This window comes from Ammospiza caudacuta, chromosome 15 (assembly GCF_027887145.1).
Source record: "Ammospiza caudacuta isolate bAmmCau1 chromosome 15, bAmmCau1.pri, whole genome shotgun sequence".
Taxonomy (NCBI): domain Eukaryota; kingdom Metazoa; phylum Chordata; class Aves; order Passeriformes; family Passerellidae; genus Ammospiza; species Ammospiza caudacuta.
This window is the reverse complement of record NC_080607.1, coordinates 10,769,081-10,781,270: the sequence shown is the minus strand read 5'-3', so window position 1 is coordinate 10,781,270 and position 12,190 is coordinate 10,769,081. Positions and strand designations below refer to the sequence as shown.

At 41.5% G+C, this 12,190-nt stretch overlaps 1 protein-coding gene across 2 annotated transcripts in view; it reads left to right on the top strand.

Moving 5' to 3' along the window:
* Positions 1-12,190, top strand: part of STK4 (serine/threonine kinase 4) — a 48,536-nt gene that overhangs the window by 15,272 nt on the left and 21,074 nt on the right. For both annotated transcript variants that reach the window (XM_058814454.1, XM_058814453.1), the window contains one exon: positions 8,183-8,340. In XM_058814454.1, coding sequence (XP_058670437.1) covers positions 8,183-8,340 — 158 coding nt within the window. The remainder of the gene's footprint in view (positions 1-8,182; positions 8,341-12,190) is intronic.

Sequence of the window (12,190 nt, the reverse complement as noted above, 5' to 3'; positions counted from 1 at the left end):
CTTGGCAATTTCCTATTTGAAAAATGATTCAGAGTAAGCTAGCTTGTCATCTTGGTGGCTGTGTGAGACATCCAGTGGGTGACACTTAAACCTGAGCCAGAGAAATGTTTCTGCCAAGACTCAGAAAACATTTTTTCCCCGTGAATTAACCTGAGATTTTTCACATAAAGCATTGACTGTAAAACCTGCAGTGTGAGCAGCAGAATGAGAATGGGTGGCCGAAGGATTATGTGATTGCATTAATATTGTAATTGACTAAAGTATTACTGATGTATAGCTGAGGTAGCTATAATATCATTAGTTGTCCAGAAAAGTGCACTGGCACTTCATCCAAATTGCTCATGCAGCTTCTGTGGAGAATAACTCTACATCTTGTCAGGATTTCCATCGTGTCTGTGTCAAAGATACTGACCAAAGGTTCTTGTTTTGCCTCTGCTTTTCTCCATGGACAACAACAGCTCTTTGCAGCAGCTTCCCACTACTTAGTGTTATTGATGTCCAGTGGTGCAGTTCTGTGTTTAAAGCAAATTGGTCCCTTTAGTCATAACTGAACCATAAAGCACTCCCAGCATTATAATGCATTTAAATAACGTGCTGCTTATACCAACTCCTACATTGATTAAATTGTTCTTGAGCTGTAAGAATCATCCTACTGCCACTCTTGGGGTGTGGAGAATACAAATCTGCACAGAGAAATGTTCCTGTTGCTTTCTGACTTTTAATAGCAGCCTTGCTGGCAAGTTTGACATAAGCAGTGGCCAGCAAAATTTGCTTAAAGAGTATTAAGCTTTGTGAACATGCAGACAGCATTTCTGAGGGATGGGAGGTGTTGTGTGTGCTGTCATTTTGTTGTGGGGTTTTTGTTGTGTGTTTTGTTTTTCTTTTGGAACACTGGCCCTAGTAATTGAAATATTGGCTCTGTGCAGGCTGGAGAATGAGGGGAAGTTAATCCAGGATCTGAGGGGGATGCTTATCTCCCTTTGGTTGTCCTGCACATCTGACAAAGCTTCATTGCTAAGACAAAGTTAATTACCTGTTTATCTTGTCAGAGATACTGAAATTGGAGAAAGGATGTATGTGTTTAACAGAGCTATTTTTGCTGGTTTTAACAGTTTATTATTGAGCACTCCTGTATTTAGTCAGAAAGTAGGAGATTTTTAATTTTTTTCTGGACAGAAGCATTTTTCTTGGAGAAAATGGGGGATGTGATTAACAGGGTCCTGAGCACTGTGCAGGAGGCAGAGTGCTTCAGGAGACTCAACCAAGAGACAGAATAGTAGTAAATCACTCAGTAAGTACATCTCTGTCCCATGCACATTCATGCATTTGCACATACACGCAAACTGCAGCCTACCTGTCTCTTCTAAGAATAAACTTATTCCCTACTGGATCAAAATAAATCCTGGAGAAAGCCTTACTCCTAAGCAGGAAGAAGAAAAACTGTAAACTCTTAAATTCCTTCATTGCAGAAGTTCAAAACCAAATTTGTTTCTACCAGCAGATTTTTCAAGCTTCGGCAGAAAAAAATGTTCATTGCAATGTTGTTTTCTGTTCTCTCTAGATAAGCAAATGAGTTTCTGGCTTATGAATAGAAGGGAGTCAGGAAGCGCTTACTTGGTTCTGTGCCATCTGGGGAGCCTGAGCTCTTACCCACAGGTGCTGGATGTGAAGCCTACATCCCTGCTGGTGAGGGTGTTTCTCATTAACATTGATGAGGAGCTGAGCCAGAGGATGCAGAGTGGGAAATGTTCACATTTTGTGGATGCACCTTCACATCTCACTGCCTGTCACATGCAGTGGCTGCTGGACTCAATTAGTAGTTCAGAATAATGAGGTGAAAGACATGAGGTGGCCACTGAAAATCTGTGGTGGAGGAAGGAAGCTGCTCTGTATTTATAATCATGTCTGAGATTTGAAGCAGAGGAGATATAAAAGGAGGTAACCTGACCTTAAGCACCTTCAATTACTGTGAGGATTTCCTCCCCTATTTTTGGAAGGGTTCTCACTATAGATGTTGCAGCTTTGGGTAAGTGTTGGTGCTCTTCTCCTTAGATGTCTTTCACACCTTATTCATTCATAGGTTGATTTTTATGTTCATTTAGGAGTTTCTTATTAATAGCAGAAGCTGTTGGGAGTGTTTTGGTTTGATTTAATTTGAGATAGGCCATAATTATGAGGAGACTTGTCCTCATAAAGAGATAAAAAATGTTACGTGTTCTGCTTTTAATGTGAGGAAATTTCAGGTGCTCTTGCCATGGGATGAACTTATTAACAATGGAGCAATTTTTGCTCTGGTTGAATAATTTGACATCTCTCTGCTCTGCTGCTTAAAATGACTCAGTCCTCTTCAGACTGTACAAATTATGCTGTCCAGCTGCTAAAGTTCATCTGTGATCTCTAAAAAATAGCCCAAAGCAAAGAAAACTGCAGTTCCATTTGGAATTTAATATTAATGAAGAGTTGCTTACACATGACCATCAGGCACTCTTTTTGTGCATCCTAAGTATGTATTTCCAGTCTCAAAGTTACATAATTCAATATAAAGCAGCAGCTTACTGAGACTAGTGAGGACTAAGGCTTAGTAGAGGTTGCAGCCTCTGAATTTTTGACAAATGCACATACATATACCCAGGATCATGTCTTAGTTGGAAATCACTAATCACTTAGCTGATCACTTCATTGTTTCTGATTTATGTCAGCTTCATTGTAAATCAGTTTGTAGCATTATCTCGACTGTGCCCAGCCATAACTCCAGCTCCAATTTTTGTGGTATAGGGAGGAAATCCAATCATTGTGACTTCAAGAACAGTATTTGAGTGTTAACTGTGTAAACTGCCTTGAGTAGAGTGCACACAAAATGTGTTCCTGAGGTTATCTTACTCTCCCTCTCATGACAGGCTTTGTAACTCCAGAATATTCACCCCAGGTAGACCTTAGCAATCCCTTTCAAGAGGAAAGAATAATAAAACAAGGATTTTTCTGATGTCAAGTTTGAGTAGAGAAGAATAATTTTGGAGAAAAGCAGAAATTTTAGTTTCATTGCTCAGCAAGCTTGTTCAGATAGATAGAAGGCCTTTGTAAATCTCACTTTCTTTTTGAAAGCATTCTTTGAAGCTTGTAAGCTTCTGAAAATTTTCAATTGTGAGAGCTAATTTGGCAAAATCAACGAAATGAGTCTTTTGATTTCTGGGGCTAGATGATAACAAGTGATCTGGTTCCATGGATATTCTTTACTGCTGAGTATAAAAAGTAAATCTCTTGCTGGTTTGATTGACTGGGCTGTTTCTTCTTTATCATTCTGCTTTCTCTGCAGCATCATATGGAAATGCAAATGGCTTGGAGGCTCTCTACACCTTCTTTGTCATCTTTTGCTTCATGTGAGGTGGTTTGTATGCTGCAGCCAGCCCCTAAGACTGACCTATTCCATCCCCTCAATTATTCAGACATTTTTGGAAAGGAGTGGACTGTTGTTCAGTTTTTTCCTTACAAGCTGCCCTTGCTGTAGCCTGGCAGAGGAGGGGATCCAAGTGCTGGTTTCTTGCAGAGCCCTGCCTGTACCTGTCAGTTGCCTTTGGGCTGTTTGTGCTTGGAGAGGGACCTTGCCACGTGCAGTTGGACGTTGCTTTCCAGTGCTGAAGGACAGCACAGAAATGGAAATTTACAGGGATATTTGTTGTGCTCAACTCAGAGCATTCTCTACCTTTGGACCCACTAGTTTCACACTTTTTTCTGTTCTCAGACACAATAGTACTGGTGTTTTTATACTTTTTAAGCATGACTTTAAAACCATGTGAGTTTTCCATGGAGGGCTTCTGCTCTTCACAGAATGCAGGCTGAGCTCTGAGCAGCCCTCCCTGCTCTGCACAGCCACTCTGAACCTGCAACTCTGCAGTCAGTTGGACCAGCCCCAGCAGAGCTGTGGTGTTCCATTTGTGTAATTAATATAGCTCCTAAAAGATGACTGCATATCTAAATGATAGACCTTTAATGGCTCCAGGGAGCTCTCATGGCTCATCCTTAGAAGCAACTCTTTAGATTCCAAAATAGATGCAACAGTGAAGCCTTTCTTGTCACCACGGGGTGACCTTCTCATAAAAGGCTCTTCTCCACCACAGTTGTGATCTCACTTGCTGTCAAATGTTCATATTTTAGCCTAACCCTATAAAATTAGGAAGTTAAATGCTTTTTGGCACGGCTGCATTTGGTGCGGTGTCATCTTTCAGCAGCATCTGCTTCTGCAAATAGCAGGGATCGATTTTGGTCTTTGGCTGCCTGTTATCAAAATTTTAAAGATATGGTGGTGTGACTCTTGTGTTGAATTAATAGCAGGTCATCTTTGGAAAGATGACACTGCTGCTAAGTGCTAAGATTGACGAAAAGAAGTTCAGTTGTGCTGGGATGATAATTGATTTGGTGTAATGTCTTTCTGTCTCCAGGAGCGTTTCTGTCCATCTTGCTGCATCCACACCCCTACAGAGATCATAGCAGCAACTAAAATTTCAGATATCTTAGATCTGCATCACAGCTATTTCTCCTTTTATATTGCCATCTCTTTTTTTCCCCCATTTTTTGTCAGTTAGCAATCTCTGCTTCATATCAGTTAAAAAACAAAGCAGCACTAAGATGCAGTGTAATGCGTTGATGTGTGGAAATGTACTACAATTGATGACTAAATGTACTTAAATTGGTGACTAAATGTATTTAAATTGGTGACTAAATGTTGCTTGTGTTTGCAAGGCCTTAGGTGCTGCAGGGTGAGAGGTGTCTGATGGTGGGTGTGAAGAGCATGTGCCACAGAAGCACTTGGGTGGGCAGGGAGCTCTGGTGTTCATCATGCTGATTCCCTGTGTGCAATTGTCCCTGGAATGGGACAAGTGCAAAGTCAGATCTGGTTGCTCCAGGCCTTGCAAAGTCACTCCAGTCCCATTCTGTTGCACAACCATCCTTGCTGTGAAACTTCCTTCCTTTTGTTCAGCTGAGTTACCCTTTGCAGCACTTCATTTCCCCTTGTCCTCTCACTGGGAGATCTCACAGAAAGTTCATTGCCCTGCACTTCAGGAGAGCAGATTTTGGCCCCTTCAGGAATAAGTTTGGTAGAGTATCATGGAATAGAGTCATGGAGGGAAAGGGGGCCCAAAAAGCTGGTTCAAAAATCCAAGGCTAACTTCCTCCAAGCTCAGTAGCAATGCATCCTGACAGTGGGAAAGTCAGGCAAAAATGCCATGAGGACTGCAGGGATGAACAAGGATCTCCTGGACAAACTCAGCCATAAAAAGGAAGCCTGTAGGGTAAAAGCAAGGACAGGTAGCATGGGAGAAATTCACAGGGATTGTCCGAGCAGCCAGGGATCAGGTTAGGAGAGCTGAAACCCTGATAGAATTAAGTATGGCAGGGACCTCAAGGGCAGCAAGAAAATCTTCTACAGGTCCATAATTTTCCCTGTTCTTCCTTTTGTCACTGACAGCCCTGAGCTGTGTGGTGCAGGTGGCATGCTGGATTAAGGGATGCCCTAGTGGGACCTGGGCACACGGGAGAGGTGGGACTCTGCAAATCTCTTCTGCCCAGTGCAAGTGCTGCAGTTCTGGTAAAACACTAGATGTGAGGAAATGAGCATGGTTATTTTAACTGACCCTGAATTAAGTTCTGTTCTGAGTGAACAGTTTTTTAGGAAGTAAATAGACAAGAACTGAATAAGCCAGTGTCACTGGAGTGAAACATTTGCTTTCACAGTCTCTTCTGCTGCAAACAGTGATCTTCGAAACAGAATACAAACATGATTTAGATTTTCTCTTTTTCTCCCCCTAGGAAGTCTTAATTGTTGAGACCCAGGCTGGCTGTCAGTGAGCTGTGTATAGATTAGCCTGACTAGTTATGAATTCCTCTCTTTCTACAAAATTAGTTGGTGTTAAACATTGCCATGACTGTCCATAATAACTTACCTCCTGCTTCAAGCAGGCTGAGCTGCAGCAGGGTACAAGGGGTGTGTTTACTTCATTCTAAATAAATGTTTTATCACTCAGCAGTAATTGGATTGTGATTTTATTTCAGTAATTATTCCCAACAGCAAAGCTGTTCTCCAATTTGCAGACGTGTTCTCTGCCTGACCTTCATGCTGCTGGTCTGAAGGTGTCTTTCTTGATCTAATTATGTATGATGAGTTCTTTAGTTTTGTTTTTTAAAAAAAGGGGATCTACTGCCAGGGGTATAATAATTTGTCTTTGCTCCAGTTGTCATGGTGCAAAAGTATCAGCACTTCAGTTCATGCTTGAGCTTTTAGCTGGCCCTGGAGAGGCAGAACGATGCATGGCTTTTTCAAAATGCATCCTGACATTTAGGGCTGTGCAGAACCACACTTCTCTCAGTATCACAACCCAAATATCCTGCCAAGATTTCTCATACTTTGTAGAAATTTGTTCTATAGACAAATAATTTCCTAGTGTATCTTGTAGCTGACCAAGGACTTCATCCACTTCTCTGAGGTTCAGACAGAGTCTGCCAGGGAAGTTCTGGATCACTGGGTGGCAATTTTGTATGCAAGAATAATATTCTGTGATTAAATCTTAATGAGTTTCCAGAGCAGCTAATATTTTTTCAAGAGGAAAGCGCTGCTGGATGTCCTCAGAGAGGACTAGTTTGTGACAGCCTGCCTTCTGTACAGACTCTTGTGGGAGAGTCTCTGCATTACACAGACCTTGCCAACCCATCACAGGACATCCCCTGTGTGCCTGTTGGAAGCTCTAAACTCTTGGTTGGTTGCCTGCCTGACAGATTATATTTATTTCAAACGTATGGCATTCAGCACTGAACTTATTTCTGCACTCCAGACTTTAGGCTGTTCTGATGCCATTTTCTGCTAACTCCAGCCCTGATCCTGCTTTCTGAAAATTGTGGTTTCTGCATCACCTAAAATATATGTTTCAAGTATGAGTAGCTTATTCTGGAGAACCTTGTGTTACAGAACAGAAGCATTCAGTGGGTTACAGTGCTTGCTTCCGTGCTGCTCACAGCTTTTGGGGATTTCAGGAGCAGGGCAGTGGCACTGAGCTGTGAGCAGCCTGCAGCTGTGCCTGCAGCTCTCATGGTCCTGTGCTGCAGCCCTGTTAAAGCACATTTGCTGCCTCTTACTTTGGACTGAGACTCTTCAGGAATTAGCTGTGCTGAAGCTCAGGACAGCCCAGTTTAGGTGTGCACAGCTGGGCAGCATCTGGTGCTGGACTGGTTGCACTGATGAAGAAATCTTCCCTTGGAGATGCTGGAAGCCTTGTAACCTTGACTTGCTTTGAGGTTAAATTTCATGTTTTCTTCCTGTTTTGGCTTTTTTTTTTGTTGCTGTCTGTGTTGGGAATTAGCATTTCCATCCCCACACATTTCATCACTTCCTTCCTTACTGTGCTGTCATCACCCTACAAATGAAGCCACCCTCCCATTTCTTATTACCCCAAGTTTCTTAATTAGAGCCTAGAAATGAATGGTTCATCTGTATAGCTGGCTTATTGAGTCTAAGTCTAAGCATTTCTTCCACTAAGAAAGTTGGTTCACAAGAGCTAATTTACAAAAATAAAACCAGGGCAGTAAACTTGATCACCTACTGACTATAAAAAGAAAAAAACCCCAAATTTTGAAAGCTAAATAAGCCTTTCCACCCAAACAATATAGTAAAGTTGACTGCTTCTACCCAAGGCAAATTTTGTGGTATTTATAAAGTGTTTGTGGTCTTTGAAAGCCTCATTTTTGTCCTGTTCACAAATGTGAAGGTGAGTTTTTTGTAAAGCAGCAGTGTTAATTTTGAAGTTTGCTTCTTTAGCAGGGCATCCTGGCTGGGATGGAGGAGCCCAGCCTGTCTGGCCAGCAGCTGCTCTGTTCTGGCATTCAGGGCATGGGCTTGGTTACCTGGAGTGCTCTGGCAGGGATGGATTGCAGGTCTAGAGGCCAAGGCCTCCAGCACTGTAATCACTTCTGTGCTGGGCTTTCAGCTCTCCTTCTGCACTTTTCTCTCCCTGCCGTCAGTTTTATGATGGAAAAGCTGCTGAAAAATAGTATTTTAGCAAGTGGTTTAGCAGTACTGTGTGATTTAGTGTGTGCTAAAAAAAATAAAATCACTTCTGGGTATGATATAGGGCTGTATAACCAAAATCGTATTTTTCAAAGCAACAAATTTTTTTCTTATTTTTAATACTTCCAGGGAGGGATGAAACAATGCAGCCAGCCAGACCATCATTCCTTGAATACTTTGAACAGAAGGAGAAGGAGAATCAAATCAATAGCTTTGGGAAGAATGTTTCTGGCCAGACAAAAAATTCATCTGATTGGAAAGTACCACAGGATGGAGACTATGAATTTGTAAGTTTATACTTTGAAATTCAATCAGTGTGACAATCTTTAAGAATTTTAGTCAGCTGCCATGAGATTATTTCTTGTTTTGACAGACTAATGGAAACTTGAGGAGGTTCTAATTGCTAATGCATTTGGATGGGGCATTTTGAAAAACTGGTTTTCTTTATGTATTTCTCAGTAATCACAGCCAGTCATTATCTGTAAACGTTCCTTGTTTAAAAGCAAACAAAGGAACAAAAAAGCCTGAGGACATGAAGGTATAAGCTGTCTTGCTTTACTTCCCCATTATGCATTTACAATTAAAAAAAAAATAATTCCAGATGGCAGTTGGAAAATGCAAATCCTCAGTGTCTCGTGTTTGACAAAGAACAGTGTTAGAACTATTAAATTTCCTTGGTTTTTCTCAAGCTTTGGCACTGGATTTTGTTTTATTATACAAACATCAAACTTGTCTTCATTTCTCGTTTCAAATCCTTATTTTCATTCTTCCTTCCTAAGGCTGACGTGCTCAGAAGTTTCAGGAACTTCTCAGAAGTTCAAAGAAAGACCTGTTATTCATAAATTTGATTTCAGTTTGTGTGTGTGTGTGAGGATGTAAAATTTCATGTTTGATTTCGGAAAGCCAGAAGATACTGGGCATTGTTCCCTCCTCATTTTTCTGCAGTGATCTTTCACTGTGGGCACTTTTTGCCCTTTCAGTGCCTGCCTGTGGTTCAGGCTGTCACTCTGGCAGTAGCTGGTGATATTCACCCCCCAAATTGTGCAAAGCAAATTCCCTCTGCTGTTCACAACTCAGGGAGATGCCTCCCTTCAAGGCTGGAATAACAGCTGGAGCTTTTCTTTCTCTTCCTGTAGATAATATAGATTTACTGCTGTTATTTTGTTGTCTTTGCTCCTGCTTTTCTTATTTTCTTGCTCAGGCTGCAAAGAATAGCTGAGGGGACCTCCTGCATTCCCTCCCTCGTAGCCCTCTGCACTCTTATCTTTGTTATCTTTGGTCACTGCATAAATGAGTTTTGTGCAAAAATAACCCTCAAGCTGCCTGTGTCTCACAGGGCCTGGGCCCAACACACCATTCCAGTCGAGTCAGATACTTCATTTATCTCATTCACCTCGTGCTGTACCTTAATTGAATGATAAACAATTGGTTTTTAATGAGTGGCATTTCCCAGGAGACAAGGGCTGCTTCAGAGGATCTTCAGAGCCTTCTCTAGTCTGCAGGGGATGGCCCAGGGGGAAATTTGCTGTAATTATTTTCCTTTCTCATTGGGTTGATAACAAGTTTAGCAGTGTATTTCCTCTGAGTGGGAGCTGTGGGTGCAGGGAACACCCAGCCAGCACAGGCAGCACAAGCAAAGCTCTCTGCCTTTCCAGCAAGCAGGACCCACAAATATTTTCAGAACATGAAAAGCAACTCTTGTGACGTGTGTGACCCTGTTTACTGGTTTCCATTAGGACTGCAGTATTGCCACGTGCACAGATTCCCACTGTGCTGGAAGCAATAAAAGTGAGCAATAAATTGGCCTTTGGGTCACCTTTGTGAAGGAATTTGTAGAAATTTCACTTCCCAGCTCTGTGTTTCTCTAGTTCAGTTGTGCATGAATGTACCAGCCTGCCTTGCATATAAATTTTGGAACAAAGATGCTTTTCTTCCTGTAGGATGAGAAAATTGCTTGAAAGCAGCTTTAATAAATAACGTGGGTGTTTTTATTGCCCTTATCTGAGGGTTTGTACAAGCTCACGTTGTATAATGTAGTCAAAGACTTAAAATCATGGATTATTCCCATTTGGATAAAAATTGATTGATTTGATGACTATCTATGGTTAAAAGTCATGCTTATTAATGATTTATTAATTGAAAGCATCAGTGTAATAAGCACTGTGGAATAAGAAAAAAAGGCATTAATCAGTTGTATCCAGTTCCTCTGTCCTAGACCTGCCTGCAGCTATAATTTCTGCATTGCCAAAGTAGGCAGGTTTGAGCAGCCTTTTTCTACAGTTTGCAGCATTCCAAGTAGAGATGAGATCAGTGAGATGCCAGGTAAATCTTTGTTCCTCTGGGCATTAAGAAATGATTGAAATATTATTGCTTTCTGCTACTGCAGACTACATAAATTTGCCTTCTCTCCTTTTCTGTATTCCTCTCCCTCCTGTGTGACTAGCACCTGGAGTCTCCTGTCTTCCAAAACAAACCAAAAAAAAGCAATATTAAATTACAAAAGATTTTTACTCTTTTTTTGCCTGTGGCAAAACCATTTGACCTTTTCTTGACTAACATTGTTGTTCTGAAGCAGGCAAATAAGACACTATTTATATCACAATGGCAATGTCACATTAGATGAGGGTTAGATTGAGTCAACCCCATCCTCTGCAGAGCTGAAAACCCAGAGATCCTCTTCTGAAAGGTGATGAACTCCTAAATTCCTCCTAACTGTGATGCTTGGCAGTGTTCTGGTTGTGGTCAGAGATGGCATTAATCCAAAGTATTTCCAGAAAAGTATTTGCAGCCTTGGATTTCTGAGGTGGAAGTTGTTATTAAATGATTAGTCAGTGCCTGATGCTGTTCATGTTTATCCCCTCTCATGTTTGAGCAAGGATCTTTAAGCCCTGTTTGACTGTGAACAATATTTTCAACAACGTTATGATTTATTTAACATGGGGAGAAAAATACTAATTATGGGCAAAAATTCTTGCTTTTAGGAAGAACATAACAAACTCTAGCAGAGATTGCTGCAGGGGTAGGCTGATAATAGGCAGGCTGCATTGTATGGATAATTCCTAATTGCCATAATCAGATCTCAGAATTTTTGTTGTTGCATTTGATTTTGCCAGTGAACATTAGTCACATGCTGTTGCACAGACTTAATAATGCTAGAAGATTTGTTTAGACAATGCCCTACATTTTTTCCCTTTAATCTTTCAGTAGTACTGTAACATATAGGGAAATTAGCTGTGTAGTGTTTCCTGCCCTTAGACACAACAAATCCTTTACTTATTCCTATTTTAAAAGCCTTTTAACTGCTCTGAGCACGTCAGTATTCTAATATCACTTGTGGTTAAAGCACAATCACTTGTTTTTATTCTGGCCCTGCTTGAAAGGCCCTCAGTGTTGCCAAACCCATTGTAGCACATATTTGTGGATCAGCCACTCATGAATGTTAGGTATTACATCAGTAATCCTTTTATTGAAAGCCTGTTTTGTTAGCAAATTAGCAGGTGCCAGCCTCTCCTGGCCTGTGGCAGCTTTGACAACACTGAAACCTTTTCAATTTTATTCCACGAGTGTGGTTCCACAGGCAAAAATCAGTGGCACTTGGGCCCCAGTGTGTCTCCAATTTTGCCATCATGATGTGGCTGTGGGTTTTTTAAAATACCTGTAGTGTTGAGCTTAGGTTTTGCTGTATTCTAAGTCATTTTTTTTTTCATTTATCAGTGAATTTTTGCCATCCTGGGGGCTTGTTTTGGATGTCAAGTGAAGTTGAACAGGAACTTCTAACAGAGATTAGGGCAGGAGTGCTGCAGGACATCAAGTCCTGATGGAATTGGAGCTCTTTGCTCCAAGGCTTTCTTTGATTCCAGCACCTGTGGATCTGCCAAGCATTCCTTGCCTTGTGAGGTGCCTGTTGAGAGCTGGATTGGTGCAGGCACTGTCCTGCTCTGCAGCTCTCCCTGTGCTGCCCTGCAGAGCTGCAGGAGGGAGCTGGGCTGTGGAAGGAGGCAATGCCATTCCCCTGCAGGAACTCCTGCTTTTCTGCACTGGCAGTCTCCATCCTGCTGGGAAGGAAGATAACAACCAGAATCAAGGTTTATGTCTTTTTCCTAAGAAGTGTGCTGCTTCTTTTGGGAAAACCTTGAT